Here is a 20,270-nt window from a genome sequence, read left to right as displayed (position 1 = left end):
CAGACCCGGCCATCATCTACGGTTTGATAACCCCACACACATTTATATCCGGACACTATAAACACTAAACATAGGTTTAATTATAGGGCTTATTATGGGACTCATTCGACATATCTAACCGTGCAGCTGGGGCGCTGCAAATGCTTATCAACATGGCAATATGGGTTATGTTCCGCTAGAAAGTAACAGCCACTCGCCCTTCCTTAGCCTACAATGATTCTATAATACTTTAAGGCCAATAAGCGATAACCCAGTTATATCTCATCATTAACATTTCAAAATTCACATGCAATATTTGAACATGTCGTAACGCGTGTAGGAGTATAACCATGAAAACAGCGTAAAGAACGCGGTTTGTTTCACCCACCTGAAATGATGCCAGTGATGAATCCAATATCGAGAATTCCGGACTTGACTCCACCCAACAAAGAGACCTGTCAAATATCACACCGGGGGGACGAACGCTCTCGAAAAGGAAACCCCGGAACGTTCCAGACCGACCACGAAGCACGATATGTATTTTAGGTTGATGGTGAGAAATAGGCTATTGTCTCATTAGTAGCTTGCTGTGACTGTGCGGCGTCTCTCCCCAAAATGTGCCGTGCGTTTACGCATATTCCGTTTTAGGAGGGATGGTTGTGTCGCGGTCGCGTTGGGTCCGTCTGTACTGTCAGAGCCCCATCAGTAGGAGAGCAGCTGGATCTGGAGGGCAGAGAATTAAGCAGCTGAGGGGAGACCTCGCTATGACAAGGAAATATGCTGCGTTTGCTTGTACTGTATTGTGGATGAAACACCTAAATGAACACCGTCCATATTTCCTCAACTATTAGTACTTCACTTCTACACCCATGCGTGTGAAAATGGCACCTGCCGCATTTTCTATTTGCCTCAGTATTGCTGTAGAGCAACAGAGCAGAGCGCGCTGGGGACGGGAGCGGAATCCCGGTTTGATCCGCTTTGACATCATCATGGGTTTCCCATGTCGGTCCTTCTTGGAAAGGGAACGGCAGTTAGGAAACTCGCTGAATCAGAGGCCACAAAACGTACACAATAATCAGATAAAACCACCCCTTACTCCCATTCATAATAATAATAATAATAATATGTGAGGGATGCATACCAAATGGCACCCTATATACTAAATTATAGTACACTATATAGGGAACAGGTTGCCATTTAGGACGCTATTAGAAGTCTGGTGGTCAGAAAGGGGGGTTTCATTCTTTGAATAGGTCTGAAATGCTGCAGGTTGACGGTCCACTGCAGCGATGGGTGGGTCGGCAGGTTGCAAATGGTGTCTGAATTAAATAAATAGGAATAATCCAGTCTGAAGTTAAACGACTTAAATATGTGTATGGACCAATAACATCTGTTAAATATGGACCAATAACATCTGTTAAATATGGACCAATAACATCTGTTAAATATGGACCAATAACATCTGTTAAATATGGACCAATAACATCTGTTAAATATGGACCAATAACATCTGTTAAATATGGACCAATAACATCTGTTAAATATGGACCAATAACATCTGTTAAATATGGACCAATAACATCTGTTAAATATGGACCAATAACATCTGTTAAATATGGACCAATAACATCTGTTAAATATGGACCAATAACATCTGTTAAATATGGACCAATAACATCTGTTAAATATGGACCAATAACATCTGTTAAATATGTGTATGGACCGATAACATCTGCTAAATATGGACCAATAACATCTGTTAAATATGTGTATGGACCAATAACATCTGTTAAATATGGACCAATAACATCTGTTAAATATGGACCAATAACATCTGTTAAATATGTGTATGGACCAATAACATCTGTTAAATATGGACCAATAACATCTGATAAATATGTGTATGGACCAATAACATCTGTTAAATATGTGTATGGACCAATAACATCTGTTAAATATGGACCAATAACATCTGTTAAATATGTGTATGGACCAATAACATCTGTTAAATATGGACCAATAACATCTGTTAAATATGTGTATGGACCAATAACATCTGTTAAATATGGACCAATAACATCTGTTAAATATGGACCAATAACATCTGTTAAATATGTGTATGGACCAATAACATCTGATAAATATGTGTATGGACCAATAACATCTGAAAAATATGTGTATGGACCAATAACATCTGCTAAATATGGACCAATAACATCTGTTAAATATGTGTATGGATCAATAACATCTGATAAATATGGACCAATAACATCTGTTAAATATGGACCAATAACATCTGCTAAATATGTGTATGGACCGATAACATCTGCTAAATATGGACCAATAACATCTGTTAAATATGTGTATGGACCAATAACATCTGTTAAATATGGACCAATAACATCTGTTAAATATGGACCAATAACATCTGTTAAATATGGACCAATAACATCTGCTAAATATGGACCAATAACACCTGTTAAATATGGACCAATAACATATGTTAAATATGTGTATGGACCAATAACATCTGTTAAATATGGACCAATAACATCTGATAAATATGTGTATGGACCAATAACATCTGATAAATATGGACCAATCACATCTGCTAAATATGTGTATGGACCAATAACATCTGATAAATATGGACCAATAACATCTGTTAAATATGGACCAATAACATCTGTTAAATATGTGTATGGACCAATAACATCTGATAAATATGTGTATGGACCAATAACATCTGATAAATATGTGTATGGATCAATAACATCTGATAAATATGGACCAATAACATCTGCTAAATATGGACCAATAACATCTGTTAAATATGGACCAATAACATCTGTTAAATATGTGTATGGACCAATAACATCTGTTAAATATGGACCAATAACATCTGTTAAATATGGACCAATAACATCTGTTAAATATGTGTATGGACCAATAACATCTGTTAAATATGGACCAATAACATCTGTTAAATATGTGTATGGACCAATAACATCTGATAAATATGTGTATGGACCAATAACATCTGATAAATATGTGTATGGATCAATAACATCTGCTAAATATGGACCAATAACATCTGTTAAATATGGACCAATAACATCTGTTAAATATGGACCAATAACATCTGCTAAATATGTGTATGGACCAATAACATCTGCTAAATATGTGTATGGACCAATAACATCTGTTAAATATGGACCAATAACATCTGTTAAATATGGACCAATAACATCTGTTAAATATGGACCAATAACATCTGTTAAATATGGACCAATAACATCTGTTAAATATGTGTATGGACCAATAACATCTGTTAAATATGGACCAATAACATCTGTTAAATATGGACCAATAACATCTGTTAAATATGTGTATGGACCAATAACATCTGATAAATATGTGTATGGACCAATAACATCTGATAAATATGTGTATGGATCAATAACATCTGATAAATATGGACCAATAACATCTGCTAAATATGGACCAATAACATCTGTTAAATATGTGTATGGACCAATAACATCTGTTAAATATGGACCAATAACATCTGTTAAATATGGACCAATAACATCTGTTAAATATGGACCAATAACATCTGTTAAATATGTGTATGGACCAATAACATCTGTTAAATATGGACCAATAACATCTGTTAAATATGTGTATGGACCAATAACATCTGATAAATATGTGTATGGACCAATAACATCTGATAAATATGTGTATGGATCAATAACATCTGCTAAATATGGACCAATAACATCTGTTAAATATGGACCAATAACATCTGTTAAATATGGACCAATAACATCTGCTAAATATGTGTATGGACCAATAACATCTGCTAAATATGTGTATGGACCAATAACATCTGTTAAATATGGACCAATAACATCTGTTAAATATGGACCAATAACATCTGTTAAATATGGACCAATAACATCTGCTAAATATGTGTATGGACCAATAACATCTGTTAAATATGTGTATGGACCAATAACATCTGTTAAATATGGACCAATAACATCTGATAAATATGTGTATGGACCAATAACATCTGTTAAATATGGACCAATAACATCTGTTAAATATGGACCAATAACATCTGTTAAATATGTGTATGGACCAATAACATCTGCTAAATATGTGTATGGACCAATAACATCTGCTAAATATGTGTATGAACCAATAACATCTGTTAAATATGTGTATGAACCAATAACATCTGTTAAATATGGACCAATAACATCTGTTAAATATGGACCAATAACATCTGATAAATATGTGTATGGACCAATAACATCTGTTAAATATGGACCAATAACATCTGTTAAATATGGACCAATAACATCTGTTAAATATGGACCAATAACATCTGTTAAATATGGACCAATAACATCTGTTAAATATGGACCAATAACATCTGCTAAATATGGACCAATAACATCTGTTAAATATGGACCAATAACATCTGCTAAATATGGACCAATAACATCTGCTAAATATGGACCAATAACATCTGTTAAATATGGACCAATAACATCTGTTAAATATGGACCAATAACATCTGTTAAATATGGACCAATAACATCTGTTAAATATGGACCAATAACATCTGCTAAATATGGACCAATAACATCTGTTAAATATGGACCAATAACATCTGCTAAATATGGACCAATAACATCTGTTAAATATGTGTATGGACCAATATCTGATAAATATGTGTATGGACCAATAACATCTGTTAAATATGGACCAATAACATCTGCTAAATATGGACCAATAACATCTGTTAAATATGGACCAATAACATCTGTTAAATATGGACCAATAACATCTGTTAAATATGGACCAATAACATCTGTTAAATATGGACCAATAACATCTGTTAAATATGTGTATGGACCAATAACATCTGTTAAATATGGACCAATAACATCTGCTAAATATGGACCAATAACATCTGTTAAATATGGACCAATAACATCTGCTAAATATGGACCAATAACATCTGCTAAATATGGACCAATAACATCTGTTAAATATGGACCAATAACATCTGTTAAATATGGACCAATAACATCTGTTAAATATGGACCAATAACATCTGTTAAATATGGACCAATAACATCTGCTAAATATGGACCAATAACATCTGTTAAATATGGACCAATAACATCTGCTAAATATGGACCAATAACATCTGTTAAATATGTGTATGGACCAATATCTGATAAATATGTGTATGGACCAATAACATCTGTTAAATATGGACCAATAACATCTGCTAAATATGGACCAATAACATCTGTTAAATATGGACCAATAACATCTGCTAAATATGTGTATGGACCAATAACATCTGTTAAATATGGACCAATAAAATGTGATTATCAAGAGTTTCTAATGTTAACTCTGGACTGGTCTCTTTAGACCAAGAGTTGGCTTTTGATAGTGGACCATGAGTATCTGTTTAATGTGATGTTTGGGTTTGGGGAAAGGTTGTTGACCTGTGTGACAATGTATGTTGGGGCATCATGTATGGTCAAGGTGGGAGGGGGGGGCTCAGTAGGCCAGTCTGGGTGAGACGGGGCATTAGAGAAGGATGCCCTCTGTCAGCGCAGTTATATACACTAGCCATTGAGCCTTTTTTGGGCCTGCAACGCAAGAGATGGCAGGGAGTGTGCTGGACAGGCATGGGTGTGGTGACAGGCATAGCAGTGTCAGCATATGCAGATGAGGTTTCTGTGATGGTCAGGGATATGCACTAGAGACTAGTCTGAAGGTGTACGAGGAGCTTCGTCAGCTAATGTAAACTGGGGCAAGACCAAAGCTCTGTTATGTGGGGCATGGGGAGATAGGGCCCCTCCTCTGCTTCCAGGGGGTTTGCAGTGGGGTTGTGAAGGGCTTAAAGTGTTGGGGGTGTACCTGGGCTCGGAGAGGTGGGTCAGGAAGAACTGGGAGGGACTGTACCTGGGCTCGGAGAGGTGGGTCAGGAAGAACTGGAAGGGGCTGTACCTGGGCTCGGAGAAGTGGGGCAGGAAGAACTGGGAGGGGCTGCCACAGGCAGTGGTGACAAGACTGGCCAGGTGGATGTGGCTCCTGTCCCAAGTGTCATATAGAGGGAGGGTGCTGATAATCAACAACCTGGTGGCATCTCCCTGTTGCATTAACTGTCTGTCCTCAACCCCCCTGCCGGTCTGCTGGGAGAGGAGGGGTGGAAGACCCCGGAAGTCCTGGCACAACAAACAGAACTAACATCTCTAACATCAGTGCACAGTGGATATTCCTTTTTTTAAAGGGGGTGGGGGGGGTTAATGAAATTGCCTCTCCCTCTCTTGCCTCGCTCTTCCTCCCTCTCTTGCCTCTCTCTCCCTCTCGTGCCCCTCTCCCTCTCGTGCCCCTCTCCCTCTCGTGCCCCTCTCCCTCTCGTGCCCCTCTCCCTCTCGTGCCCCTCTCCCTCTCGTGCCCCTCTCCCTCTCGTGCCCCTCTCCCTCTCGTGCCCCTCTCCCTCTCGTGCCTCTCTCCCTCTCGTGCCTCTCTCCCTCTCGTGCCTCTGATTGTGTAGTAGTGGAGATATACACTCATTCAATTAATTGCTAATTACCAGGGTGTTTTGATGTCTCCTGGGATGTTGCAGCAGCTCCCCAGTGGTCTGTAATCCTGGCAGCAGGAGCTAGAGTGGGAGACTAGAGGAGAGCTCAGAGGACAGACTACACCGCTGTCTGGATCAAGCCACTACTAACAGGGCTGTGAGAAGAGAGGAGAGCTCAGAGGACAGACTACACTGCTGTCTCCCTGTACGACGCAGGGAGAGAGCAGTGAATCAGTTGATGGCTGTAAGAATCAGTTGATGGCTGTAAGACGCAGTTGATGGCTGTACGAATCAGTTGATGGCTGTAAGAATCAGTTGATGGCTGTACGAATCAGTTGATGGCTGTAAGAATCAGTTGATGGCTGTAAGAATCAGTTGATGGCTGTAAGAATCAGTTGATGGCTGTACGAATCAGTTGATGGCTGTACAAATCAGTTGATGGCTGCAGTGCATTGGAGAGGGAGCCGTTTCAGACCAGTAAACACAAGGACAAAACTCAACAGCAAATCATTCTCAGCTTTCATTGATCATAAGAAATAACAACAATACTTTAAGGAAGCAAAAACAAAGAGTGAAAACAAAATGACACAATTAACAGGATTGATACAAGGCAGGAAACAGGATTGATACAAGGCAGGAAACAGGATTGATACAAGGCAGGAAACAGGATTGATACAAGGCAGGAAACAGGATTGATACAAGGCAGGAAACAGGATTGATACAAGGCAGGAACACAATGTAGTTAGTGCTTTCAAGCTATCACACACACACACCCACACACACACGCACCTGCACCCACCCATCCATCCATCGCAGTCTCCTTAATTCCAGCATGCAAGAAGAGGCCTTTAGGGCACAGACCAGGACATTACAGGCAACACAATCCACGTCATCCCATCCCCCCTAGCTGGTTTACGTAGTCTAGAGTTCAGAGTGGACAAGAAGGGTATCCCAGTCCCCACAGGACCATGCAGGGTCATCTCCAGGTAGGTGACAGATATGCAGCGTGACCCTGTAACTGCAGCTTGTCCTGGTCTCTCAGGAATAAGAGCCGTCAGTCAGGTGACTCATGCAGAGAGACACATGCGTTGGCCGTCGAGGAGAGACGGGGCGGGTCTTCAACCCTCTGCTCTGGCTTTGGATTGGTCAGACACTAGCAGAGGCGGGGCCTTCAGCCCTCTGGTCTGACTTGGGATTGGTCAGATGTTATGTAGCAGCAGCTCACCAGGACAGTCCAAACAAGCAATCAAGTCATCAGCAACACATTTCAGAAGGAAGGAACATTATCACCATGACAACAAAACCAAAACATTCCGAAAGCTAAAAAATGTATATCTCTTTAATATCATATGTTAACAGCCTCTCGTCTGCTCGCATGGAAATGGCTGTAGATTACAGGAGGTGGGTCTTAGGGTCTGAGCTGAGGGCTTCGATTGGTCGTCTGCAGCATGTTGACATGTCTGCCTCCGGGCAGAGGGGAGAGAAGGGGACTGACTGCTCATGGAGAGGTTCAGGCTGTTCTGTCCGCCTGGAGAACTGTGGTTATTGTAGTTTTGTCCCAGGGTAGTCTGGAGCAATGTGTCAGAAGATAACTATGGGTATTGTAGTTCTGACTCAACATGCCAGGAGGTCTGGGGGGCTGCCATAAGAGTAGAGGACTGTGGGTATTGTAGTTATGTCCCTCATGCGGTCTCTCAGGGCATTCTGGGGCCATGCGTCAGAAAAAGACTATGGGTATTGTAATCATGTCTCTCAGGAGGATTGTGGGTAGTGTAGTCGTTCAAGGCCCTAGTCTGTCAGCTGGCAGCGTAGCTAGAGAGGAAACTGTAGAACATGGGCAGTTTCATCCTCTGCTGGTCTCTCCTACACCAGGCCATGACCGTCCCCTCGCTGTTAGCTGTGTAGAGGTGGTGACCGTCACATGAATACGTCAGGCTGATGATAGGCTTGTTCGACTTGGGGAAGGTGATCTCTCTCACTGGCTTCAAGTCCCACGTGCTCCACAGCCTGAATGATGAAAAAGAAGGAGGCCCTTTGTAATGTAACATTCAGGAAGCCACACTCATTCATATTCAGAACATCTTTATGTCATACCCAGGTTTCCAGCCAATCGGCGACAGTTTTTCCATGCGCATATTAAAACATTTGCATATAAACAATAGAGATATTTTTTCATCATATTGATTTGTTGCAGATAAAAGGCTGTGATGACGTAGTGAACAGAAACAACCTTCTTTGGGGAGGCTTTTCTGCAAAGGGGACAGGACGACTGCACCGTATTGAGGGGAGGATGGATGGGGCCATGTATCGCCAGATCTTGGCCAACAACCTCCTTCCCTCAGTAAGAGCATTGAAGATGGGTCGTGGCTGGGTCTTCCAGCATGACAACGACCCGAAACACACAGCCAGGGCAACTAAGGAGTGGCTCCATAAGAAGCATCTCAAGATCCTGGAGTGGCCTAGCCAGTCTCCAGACCTGAACCCAATAGAAAATCTTTGGAGGGAGCTGAAAGTCCGTATTGCCCAGCAACAGCCCCGAAACCTGAAGGATCTGGAGAAGGTCTGTATGGAGGAGTGGGCCAAAATCCCTGCTGCAGTGTGTGCAAACCTGGTCAAGAACTACAGGAAACGTATGATCTCTGTAATTGCAAACAAAGGTTTCTGTACCAAATATTAAGTTCTGCTTTTCTGATGTATCAAATACTTGTTCTCCCCACTGTATATAGTTATGTTCCAATGTACCGAATAACAAATACAAGTTAAAATGGGATTCCATCTCAAATGTTTTCCATTTATAATGAATGTTCCCTCTCTGGTCTTGGTACGTTCTCTCTAGCCAACAGAGACAGTGTGGGTAGGTAGACTACAGTTCCTTCAGGAAGTATTGGTACGTTCTCTCTAGTCAACAGAGACAGTGTGGGTAGGTAGACTACAGTTCCTTCAGAAAGTATTGGTACGTTCTCTCTAGCCAACAGAGACAGTGTGGGTAGGTAGACTACAGTTCCTTCAGGAAGTATTGGTACGTTCTCTCTAGCCAACAGAGACAGTGTGGGTAGACTACAGTTCCTTCAGGAAGTATTGGTACGTTCTCTCTAGTCAACAGAGACAGTGTGGGTAGACTACAGTTCCTTCAGGAAGTATTGGTACGTTCTCTCTAGCCAACAGAGACTGTGGGTAGACTACCTACAGTTCCTTCAGGAAGTATTGGTACGTTCTCTCTAGTCAACAGAGACAGTGTGGGTAGGTAGACTACAGTTCCTTCAGGAAGTATTGGTACGTTCTCTCTAGTCCCCAGAGACAGTGTGGGTAGACTACAGTTCCTTAAGGAAGTATTGGTACGTTCTCTCTAGTCAACAGAGACAGTGTGGGTAGGTAGACTACAGTTCCTTCAGGAAGTATTGGTACGTTCTCTCTAGTCAACAGAGACAGTGTGGGTAGGTAGACTACAGTTCCTTCAGGAAGTATTGGTACGTTCTCTCTAGTCAACAGAGACAGTGTGGGTAGGTAGACTACAGTTCCTTCAGGAAGTATTGGTACGTTCTCTCTAGTCAACAGAGACAGTGTGGGTAGGTAGACTACAGTTCCTTCAGGAAGTATTGGTACGTTCTCTCTAGTCAACAGAGACAGTGTGGGTAGGTAGACTACAGTTCCTTCAGGAAGTATTGGTACGTTCTCTCTAGTCAACAGAGACAGTGTGGGTAGACTACAGTTCCTTAAGGAAGTATTGGTATGTTCTCTCTAGCCAACAGAGACTGTGGGTAGACTACCTACAGTTCCTTCAGGAAGTATTGGTACATTCTCTCTAGTCAACAGAGACAGTGTGGGTAGGTAGACTACAGTTCCTTCAGGAAGTATTGGTACGTTCTCTCTAGTCAACAGAGACAGTGTGGGTAGACTACAGTTCCTTCAGGAAGTATTGGTACGTTCTCTCTAGTCAACAGAGACAGTGTGGGTAGGTAGACTACAGTTCCTTCAGGAAGTATTGGTACGTTCTCTCTAGTCAACAGAGACAGTGTGGGTAGACTACAGTTCCTTAAGGAAGTATTGGTACGTTCTCTCTAGTCAACAGAGACAGTGTGGGTAGGTAGACTACAGTTCCTTCAGGAAGTATTGGTACGTTCTCTCTAGTCAACAGAGACAGTGTGGGTAGGTAGACTACAGTTCCTTCAGGAAGTATTGGTACGTTCTCTCTAGTCAACAGAGACAGTGTGGGTAGGTAGACTACAGTTCCTTCAGGAAGTATTGGTACGTTCTCTCTAGTCAACAGAGACAGTGTGGGTAGGTAGACTACAGTTCCTTCAGGAAGTATTGGTACGTTCTCTCTAGTCAACAGAGACAGTGTGGGTAGGTAGACTACAGTTCCTTCAGGAAGTATTGGTACGTTCTCTCTAGTCAACAGAGACAGTGTGGGTAGACTACAGTTCCTTCAGGAAGTATTGGTACGTTCTCTCTAGCCAACAGAGACAGTGTAGGTAGGTAGACTACAGTTCCTTCAGGAAGTATTGGTACGTTCTCTCTAGCCAACAGAGACAGTGTGGGTAGACTACAGTTCCTTCAGGAAGTATTGGTACGTTCTCTCTAGCCAACAGAGACAGTGTAGGTAGACTACAGTTCCTTCAGGAAGTATTGGTACGTTCTCTCTAGTCAACAGAGACAGTGTGGGTAGACTACAGTTCCTTCAGGAAGTATTGGTACGTTCTCTCTAGTCAACAGAGACAGTGTGGGTAGACTACAGTTCCTTCAGGAAGTATTGGTACGTTCTCTCTAGTCAACAGAGACAGTGTGGGTAGGTAGACTACAGTTCCTTCAGGAAGTATTGGTACGTTCTCTCTAGCCAACAGAGACAGTGTGGGTAGGTAGACTACAGTTCCTTCAGGAAGTATTGGTACGTTCTCTCTAGTCAACAGAGACAGTGTGGGTAGACTACAGTTCCTTCAGGAAGTATTGGTACGTTCTCTCTAGCCAACAGAGACAGTGTAGGTAGACTACAGTTCCTTCAGGAAGTATTGGTACGTTCTCTCTAGTCAACAGAGACAGTGTGGGTAGGTAGACTACAGTTCCTTCAGGAAGTATTGGTACGTTCTCTCTAGCCAACAGAGACAGTGTGGGTAGGTAGACTACAGTTCCTTCAGGAAGTATTGGTACGTTCTCTCTAGCCAACAGAGACAGTGTAGGTAGACTACAGTTCCTTCAGGAAGTATTGGTACGTTCTCTCTAGCCAACAGAGACAGTGTGGGTAGACTACAGTTCCTTCAGGAAGTATTGGTACGTTCTCTCTAGTCAACAGAGACAGTGTGGGTAGACTACAGTTCCTTCAGGAAGTATTCACACCCCTTGACTTATTCCACATTCTGTTGAGTCTGAATTCAAAATGGATTAAATATATATTGTTCTCACCCATCTACACACAATACCCATAATGACAAAATGAAAACATGTTTTTAGACATTTTGGTAAATGTTTTGAAAATTAAATTCAGAAATATCAAATTTACATAAGTATTCAACCCCCCTGAGTCATTGAAGAAGCATATTTGGCAGCGATTACAGTTGTGAGTCTTTCTGGGTAAGGCTCTAAGAGCTGTGAGTCTTTCTGGGTAAGTCTAATTCCACACCTTGATTGTGCAATATTTACCCATTATTCTATTCAACATTATTCAAGCTCCGTCAAATTGGTTGCTGATCATTGCGAGAGACATTTTCAGGTATTGTCATAGATTTTCAAGTAGATTTAAGTGAAAACTAACTCGGCCACTGTATATTTGACCTTGTGCTTTAGGTTCTTGTCCTGCTGAAAGGTGAATTAATCTCAGTGTCTGGAAGAAAGTAGACTGAACCAGGTCTTCTAGGATTTTGCCTGTGCTTAGTTCCATTCAGTTTATTTTAATCTTGAAAAACTCCCCAGTCCTTAACGATTACAAGCATACCCATAACATGATGCAGTCACCACTATGCTTGAAAATATGGAGAGTGGTACTCAGTGATGTATTGGATTTACCTCAAACATAAACTTATGTCCGGAATTCAAAGTATTAAGAAAATAATATTTTCTGCAGTTTTAATTAAATGCCTTGTTATTTTGTATTCTGTACAGGCTTCCTTCTTTTCACTCTGTCCTTTAGGTTAGTATTGTGGAGTAACTACAATGTTGTTGATCCATCCTCAGTTGTCTCCTATCACAGCCATTAAACTCCTTAACTGTTTTAAAGTTACCATTGGCCTCATGGTGAAAATCCCTGAGCAGTTTCCTTTCTCTCCGACAACTGAGTTAGGAATGAGGCCTGTATCTTTGTAGTGACTGTGTGTATTGATACACCATCTAAAGTGTAATTAATAACTTCACCATGCTCAAAGGGATATTCAATGTCTGCTTTTTTTCTTACCCATCTACCAATAGGTGCCCTTCTTTGCGAGGTATTGGAAAACCTCTGGGTCTTTGCTGGACTGAGGGACCTTACTTGTACGTGTGGGGTAAAGAGATGAGGTCATTCAGAAATCATTTTAAAACACTAGTGTTGCACACCGAGTCCACGACACTTATTATGTGACTTGTTAAGCACATTTTGACTCCTTAACATATTTAGACCATAAGAAAGGAGTTAAATACTTATTGACTCAAGACATTTCAGTTTTTAACTTGAAATAACATAATTTACATTTTGTAACAACAAAATGAGGACAAGTCGAGGGGTGTGAATACTGTCTGTCTACTGTCAGCTCTGAACACGAGGAGATTATTATGGAAAAAGAGACAGATTACTTTTCTCTGTGAAACGGCAGCCAAGTCCACATTTATCAAAAGGAGCATCAACACCAACATCATCATGTAACTCAGTTTATCACATGAATATTTGTGCAGAAAGGCGTTTCAGCCACAATTTCTCGCATAATTACTTTTACCGTCACGAAAGAAGATCACACCGTATTTTGTTTTGTCGACACTTGAAAAGTTTATCGATAAATTTGAGGTTTCCATCAGACCTGTTGTGACATTCTCCAACGTGTACGTTACTCACATGAAACGTTTGGATGGAAACCTGGACAAGTGGTTTACAGCAGCATAAACATATAAAAACAGCCACAAGGAGACAGACTCGTACGCAGAGAGAGAGACAGACTCGTACGCACAGAGAGAGACTCGTACGCAGAGAGAGAGACAGACTCGTACGCACAGAGAGAGACAGACTCGTACGCAGAGAGACAGACTCGTACGCAGAGAGACAGACTCGTACGCACACAGAGAGAGACAGACTCGTACGCACACAGAGAGAGACAGACTCGTACGCACAGAGAGACAGACTCGTACGCACAGAGAGAGAAAGACTCGTACACACACAGAGAGACAGACTCGTACACACACAGAGACAGACTCGTACACACAGAGAGAGACACTCGTACGCACAGAGAGAGACAGACTCGTCCGCACAGAGAGAGACAGACTCGTACGCACAGAGAGAGACAGACTCGTACGCACACAGAGAGACACTCGTACACTCAGAGAGAGACATACTCGTACACACACAGAGACAGACTCGTACACACAGAGAGACAGACTCGTACACAGAGAGACAGACTCGTACACACAGAGAGACAGACTCGTACACACAGAGAGACAGACTCGTACACACAGAGAGACAGACTCGTACACACAGAGAGACAGACTCGTACACACACAGAGAGACAGACTCGTACGCACAGAGAGAGACAGACTCGTACGCACAGAGAGAGACAGACTCGTACGCACAGAGAGAGACAGACTCGTACGCACAGAGAGAGACAGACTCATACGCACACAGAGAGACAGACTCGTACGCACACAGAGAGACAGACTCGTACGCACACAGAGAGACAGACTCGTACGCACACAGAGAGACAGACTCGTACACACAGAGACAGACTCGTACACACAGAGAGACAGACTCGTACACACAGAGAGACAGACTCGTACACACAGAGACAGACTCGTACACACAGAGACAGACTCGTACACACAGAGAGAGACAGACTCGTACACACAGAGAGAGACAGACTCGTACGCACAGAGAGAGACAGACTCGTACGCACAGAGAGACAGACTCGTACGCACAGAGAGACAGACTCGTACACACACACAGAGAAACAGACTCGTACACACACACAGAGAGACAGACTCGTACACACACACAGAGAGACAGACTCGTACACACACACAGAGAGACAGACTCGTACACACAGAGAGAGACACAGACTCGTACACACAGAGAGAGACAGACTCGTAAACACACAGAGAGAGACAGACTCGTACACACAGAGAGACAGACTCGTACACACAGAGAGACAGACTCGTACACACAGAGAGACAGACTCGTACACACAGAGAGACAGACTCGTACACACAGAGAGACAGACTCGTACACACACAGAGAGACAGACTCGTACACACACAGAGACAGACTCGTACACACAGAGAGAGACAGACTCGTACACACAGAGAGAGACAGACTCGTACACACAGAGAGATACAGACTCGTAAACACACAGAGAGACATACTCATACACACACAGAGAGACGGACGCGTACACACAGAGAGAGACAGACTCGTACACACAGAGACAGACTCGTACACACAGAGAGAGACGGACTCGTACACACAGAGAGAGACAGACTCGTACACACAGAGAGAGACAGACTCGTACACACAGAGAGAGACAGACTCGTACACACAGAGAGAGACTCGTACACACAGAGAGACAGACTCGTACACACAGAGAGACAGACTCGTACACACAGAGAGACAGACTCGTACACACAGAGAGACAGACTCGTACACACAGAGAGACAGACTCGTACACACAGAGAGACAGACTCGTACACACAGAGAGACAGACTCGTACACACAGAGAGACAGACTCGTACACACAGAGAGAGACTCGTACACAGAGAGAGACAGACTCGTACACACACAGAGAGACAGACTCGTACACACAGAGAGACAGACTCGTACACACAGAGAGACAGACCGGGAAGCTGCTCACCTGACCACTCCGTTCTCCAGTCCCCCTGTAATGACGTTGACAGACACGCCCTCCGGCTGATTGGAGAACGCCACAGAGCAGATGATCTCACGACAGTGGACGTGGCCAATCAGATCGCCGTTCACAGTCCACAACCGTAGGTCACTGCCCCCGCCCACTGGATGAACACAATAACATCATAGGTTAGAGGATGAGTCAGACAGACAGACAGACAGACAGAGACAGACACAGGTCCTCCCACTAGACTAGACTATATACAGTAACAGACAGGTCCTTCCACTAGACTAGACTATATACAGTAACAGACAGGTCCTCCCACTAGACTAGACTATATACAGTAACAGACAGGTCCTCCCACTAGACTATATACAGTAACAGACAGGTCCTCCCACTAGACTACTCTATTTATAGCATACAGTTCCTCACCTGAGTCACAGACCGTAGCGATGTCCCCTGTGGTCTCACTGGCTGACACTGCGGTCACCGGGCTCTTGTGACCTGTCAGGCTCTGGACATAACACAACCTAACAAGACAAACAACAGGTCATTTTCCCCCTGTCTTTCATGAATAAAGCAGGGTCATTGTCACCACGTACACCCACCTGTTGAGGTCCCAGAGGATGCATGTTCCATCCCTGGACACAGAGATAAGGATGCTGTATGGTTTACACACATGGAGGCTGGTCACCTCAGAGCTGTGGCCATACAGGTGGACCCGAGACTCTACCTCCATCTCTGTAGGCTGCAGGAAGAGATGCACAGGGAGGAGGAGGAGGGAGTTATATATAGGAGCATAAGAAACACAAGACCAAACCTAAAAGCATAGAGAATGAAACATAGTTTGATGATGATGGAGAAATCTAGTGTCATGACGCTGGCCTGGGGGTAGGGGGGTAGGTTTATGACATTCATAGCTACCTCTACCCCCTTTTTCCTTTCTCTACCCTACTGATGTGACTATTGAAAATCCCTTGGTTAACATAGAGATTCTGGGAACATCAGAAGGTGGGGGAGAAATTAACCATATTTTGGTGATCCAACCAGTTGAACATATGCATGTGTACGAGTCTGTCTCTGTGTGTGTACGAGTCTCTCTGTGTGTGTACGAGTCTGTCTCTCTGTGTGTGTACGAGTCTGTCTCATCTGAGACATTCTCATCAATGATAGGATGACAAACTCTACAGTGGAAAGTCTACACATTATAGTTATCAGATTCACATGGAATTGTTGTTCAATTTAAATGTTTGAATATGAAAGTATTTGTGACGGGATGAAATGTGATTTTAGCTTCTAAAATGTGAGATTTGGGTTTTCATAAATGAATTAGGCCCGACTCAGTGGCCCGCCCACGTGAAGAGACATAGGTTATAACCAATGAAACACGCCCTCCTCTCCCTTCCTATATAAAGCCTTGACGAAAATGTAACCTCCTGTTCCGAGGACGTGAGGACGACGGTCCATACGTTAAAAAGGACTAACATGTCAACTACAGAACTAAGCCAACCTCAGCGTGAGCTTTGGTTGTGAATGGTATGAACTTTGAACTCTTATTCACTAAAGAAGTGAGACATCCTAGCCATTGAGTTAGCAACAGCAGCTATAAACGTGGGCTAGGAAAGGACAGACAGAGTATCCCGTCTACTACACAACGACAACACTATAACGTATCCCATTCACCATCAGAGAAATCTCTTCAAAGGACTCTGTTGGGCAACACGGCCATCCGTCTCCCACCAACCTATTGAAGCGCAGCTCTGAGTAAATATTTATTGCATTTTCCTTTTCCAAATGGGCGGTAATTTAGAATGCATCAGATACTGTATTTACGATAGCACAGCTTCTCCCTGTGTTCCTCAGTCTTCCCACTCTTTCACTCAAACCCAGCCCTTTTCTTTTGTGTAACCAGCTGTCATATCCGTTCTGTCCACTAGGGCCGTTTTCCTTTATGACGTCATTTGTAATCAAGGTATGATCCATTCTGTGTAGATGTAATTCTGTGTGATTATTTAGGTATTTAGTAAATAAATAATTAAACCAAATTTTGTATTGCTGATTCAACTTGTTAGCCAGGGTTCGTGAAGATAACCAAGAATTTACAACTTTAAGATGAGACTGAATTAAGGTGACAATTAATATTGACTGCTATTGATGTAAAATATGACCAGGTCTTTAAGAGTTTATTTGGAAGATAACAGCTCTATAAACATTATTTCATGGTGCCCCGACTTTCTAGTTAATTACATTTACATGATTAGCTCAATCAGGTGATATTAATTACAGAGAAAGGATTTTATAGAATAGCATGTCTTTTCACTTAATCCGGCATAGCCAAAGACACGACAGAAGTAATTGAGAAATATATCTAATCAAAGACACAGAGAACCAGAAAACATAAATATACACCTTCAATATGGAGAAACATTGAAGCAACACACACTTAAGCAACACACACATAAGCAACACACACACTTAAGCAACACACACACCTTAAGCAAACACACACACTTAAGCAACACACACACTTAAGCAACACACACACTTAAGCAACACACACACTTAAGCAACACACACACTTAAGCAACACACACACTTAAGCAACACACACACTTAAGCAACGCACACACTTAAGCAACACACACACTTAAGCAACACACACACTTAAGCAACACACACACTTAAGCAACACACACACTTAAGCAACACACACACTTAAGCAACACACACTTAAGCAACACACACACTTAAGCAACACACACACTTAAGCAACACACACACTTAAGCAACACACACACTTAAGCAACACACACACTTAAGCAACACACACACTTAAGCAACACACACTTAAGCAACACACACTTAAGCAACACACACTTAAGCAACCCCACACTTAAGCAACACACCACTTAAGCAACCACCACAACTTAAGCAACACCAGCACACTTAAGCAACACACACACTTAAGCAACGACACACACTTAGCAACCCACACACACCTTAAGCAACACACACACTTAAGCAACACACACACTTAAGCACACACACCACTTAAGCAAACACACCACACTGTTCCAAGCAAACACTAACCACTTAATCAGAAGCACACACCACTTAAGCAACACACCACACTTAAGCAACACACAACTTAAGAAACACACACTTAAGCAACACACACAACTTAAGCAACACACACACTTAAGCAACACACACACTTAAGCAACACACACACACTTAAGCAACACACACACACTTAAGCAACACACACACTTAAGCAACACACACACTTAAGCAACACACACACTTAAGCAACACACACTTAAGCAACACACACTTAAGCAACACACACTTAAGCAACACACACTTAAGCAACACCACAACTTAAGCACACACACACTTAAGCAACACATCACACTTAAGCAAACCACAACTTAAGCAACACACAACACTTAAGCAACCACACACTTAAAGCAACACAGCACCTTAAGCCAACAGACGACTTAGCACACACACTTAAGCAACACCACACTTAAGCAACCCCACTTAAAGCAACACACACTTAAGCACACAACCACTTAAAGCAACACACACTTAAGCCAACACACACACTTAAGCAACACACACACTTAAGCAACACACACTTAAGCAACACAGACACTTAGATGCAAACACACGACACTTAAGCAACACCACACTTAAGCAACACACACACTGAAGCAAAACACACTTAAGCAACACACACTTAAGGCAACACACACACTTAAGCAAGACACACACTTAAGCAACACACAACACTTAAAGCAAAACACCACCCACACTTAAGCAATCACAACACACTTACAGCAATCACACACCTTAAGCAACACACACACTTAAGCAACACACACACTTAAGCAACACACACACTTAAGCAACACACACACTTAAGCAACACACACTTAAGCAACACACACTTAAGCAACACACACTTAAGCAACACACACACTTAAGCAACACACACACTTAAGCAACACACACACTTAAGCAACACACACTTAAGCAACACACACTTAAGCAACACACACTTAAGCAACACACACACTTAAGCAACACACACACTTAAGCAACACACACTTAAGCAACACACACTTAAGCAACACACACACTTAAGCAACACACACTTAAGCAACACACACACTTAAGCAACACACACTTAAGCAACACACACTTAAGCAACACACACACTTAAGCAACACACACTTAAGCAACACACACACTTAAGCAACACACACACTTAAGCAACACACACACTTAAGCAACACACACTTAAGCAACACACACACTTAAGCAACACACACACTTAAGCAACACACACTTAAGCAACACACACACTTAAGCAACACACACTTAAGCAACACACACACTTAAGCAACACACACTTAAGCAACACACACTTAAGCAACACACACACTTAAGCAACACACACTTAAGCAACACACACACTTAAGCAACACACACTTAAGCAACACACACACTTAAGCAACACACACTTAAGCAACACACACTTAAGCAACACACACACTTAAGCAACACACACTTAAGCAACACACACACTTAAGCAACACACACTTAAGCAACACACACACTTAAGCAACACACACTTAAGCAACACACACTTAAGCAAC

The 20,270-nt window shown here is 42.3% G+C and overlaps 2 protein-coding genes across 3 annotated transcripts in view; both read right to left on the bottom strand.

Moving 5' to 3' along the window:
• The window catches only part of gng4 (G protein subunit gamma 4), a 29,126-nt gene extending 22,023 nt beyond the window's left edge, over positions 1-7,103 (bottom strand). Inside the window, exon 1 of one of the 2 annotated variants that reach the window (XM_031799604.1) lies at positions 6,611-7,103. The gene's annotated coding sequence lies outside the window, so the exon portion shown is untranslated. Of the gene's footprint in view, positions 1-367; positions 1,003-6,610 lie in introns of those variants that run through there. The other variant, XM_031799603.1, reaches the window with a different exon arrangement.
• Positions 7,104-20,270, bottom strand: part of lyst (lysosomal trafficking regulator) — a 256,589-nt gene continuing 243,422 nt past the window's right edge. The window contains 4 exon segments of the mRNA XM_031799602.1: positions 7,104-8,605; positions 15,613-15,769; positions 16,039-16,136; positions 16,215-16,354. Of these exon segments, the coding sequence (XP_031655462.1) occupies positions 8,395-8,605; positions 15,613-15,769; positions 16,039-16,136; positions 16,215-16,354 (606 nt within the window). The 3' untranslated portion in view covers positions 7,104-8,394.

Source organism: Oncorhynchus kisutch, linkage group LG20 (genome assembly GCF_002021735.2).
Source record: "Oncorhynchus kisutch isolate 150728-3 linkage group LG20, Okis_V2, whole genome shotgun sequence".
NCBI classification, from domain to species: Eukaryota; Metazoa; Chordata; class Actinopteri; order Salmoniformes; family Salmonidae; genus Oncorhynchus; species Oncorhynchus kisutch.
The sequence above is the reverse complement of the archived record's forward strand: the minus strand, read 5'-3'. Positions and strand labels throughout refer to the sequence as shown.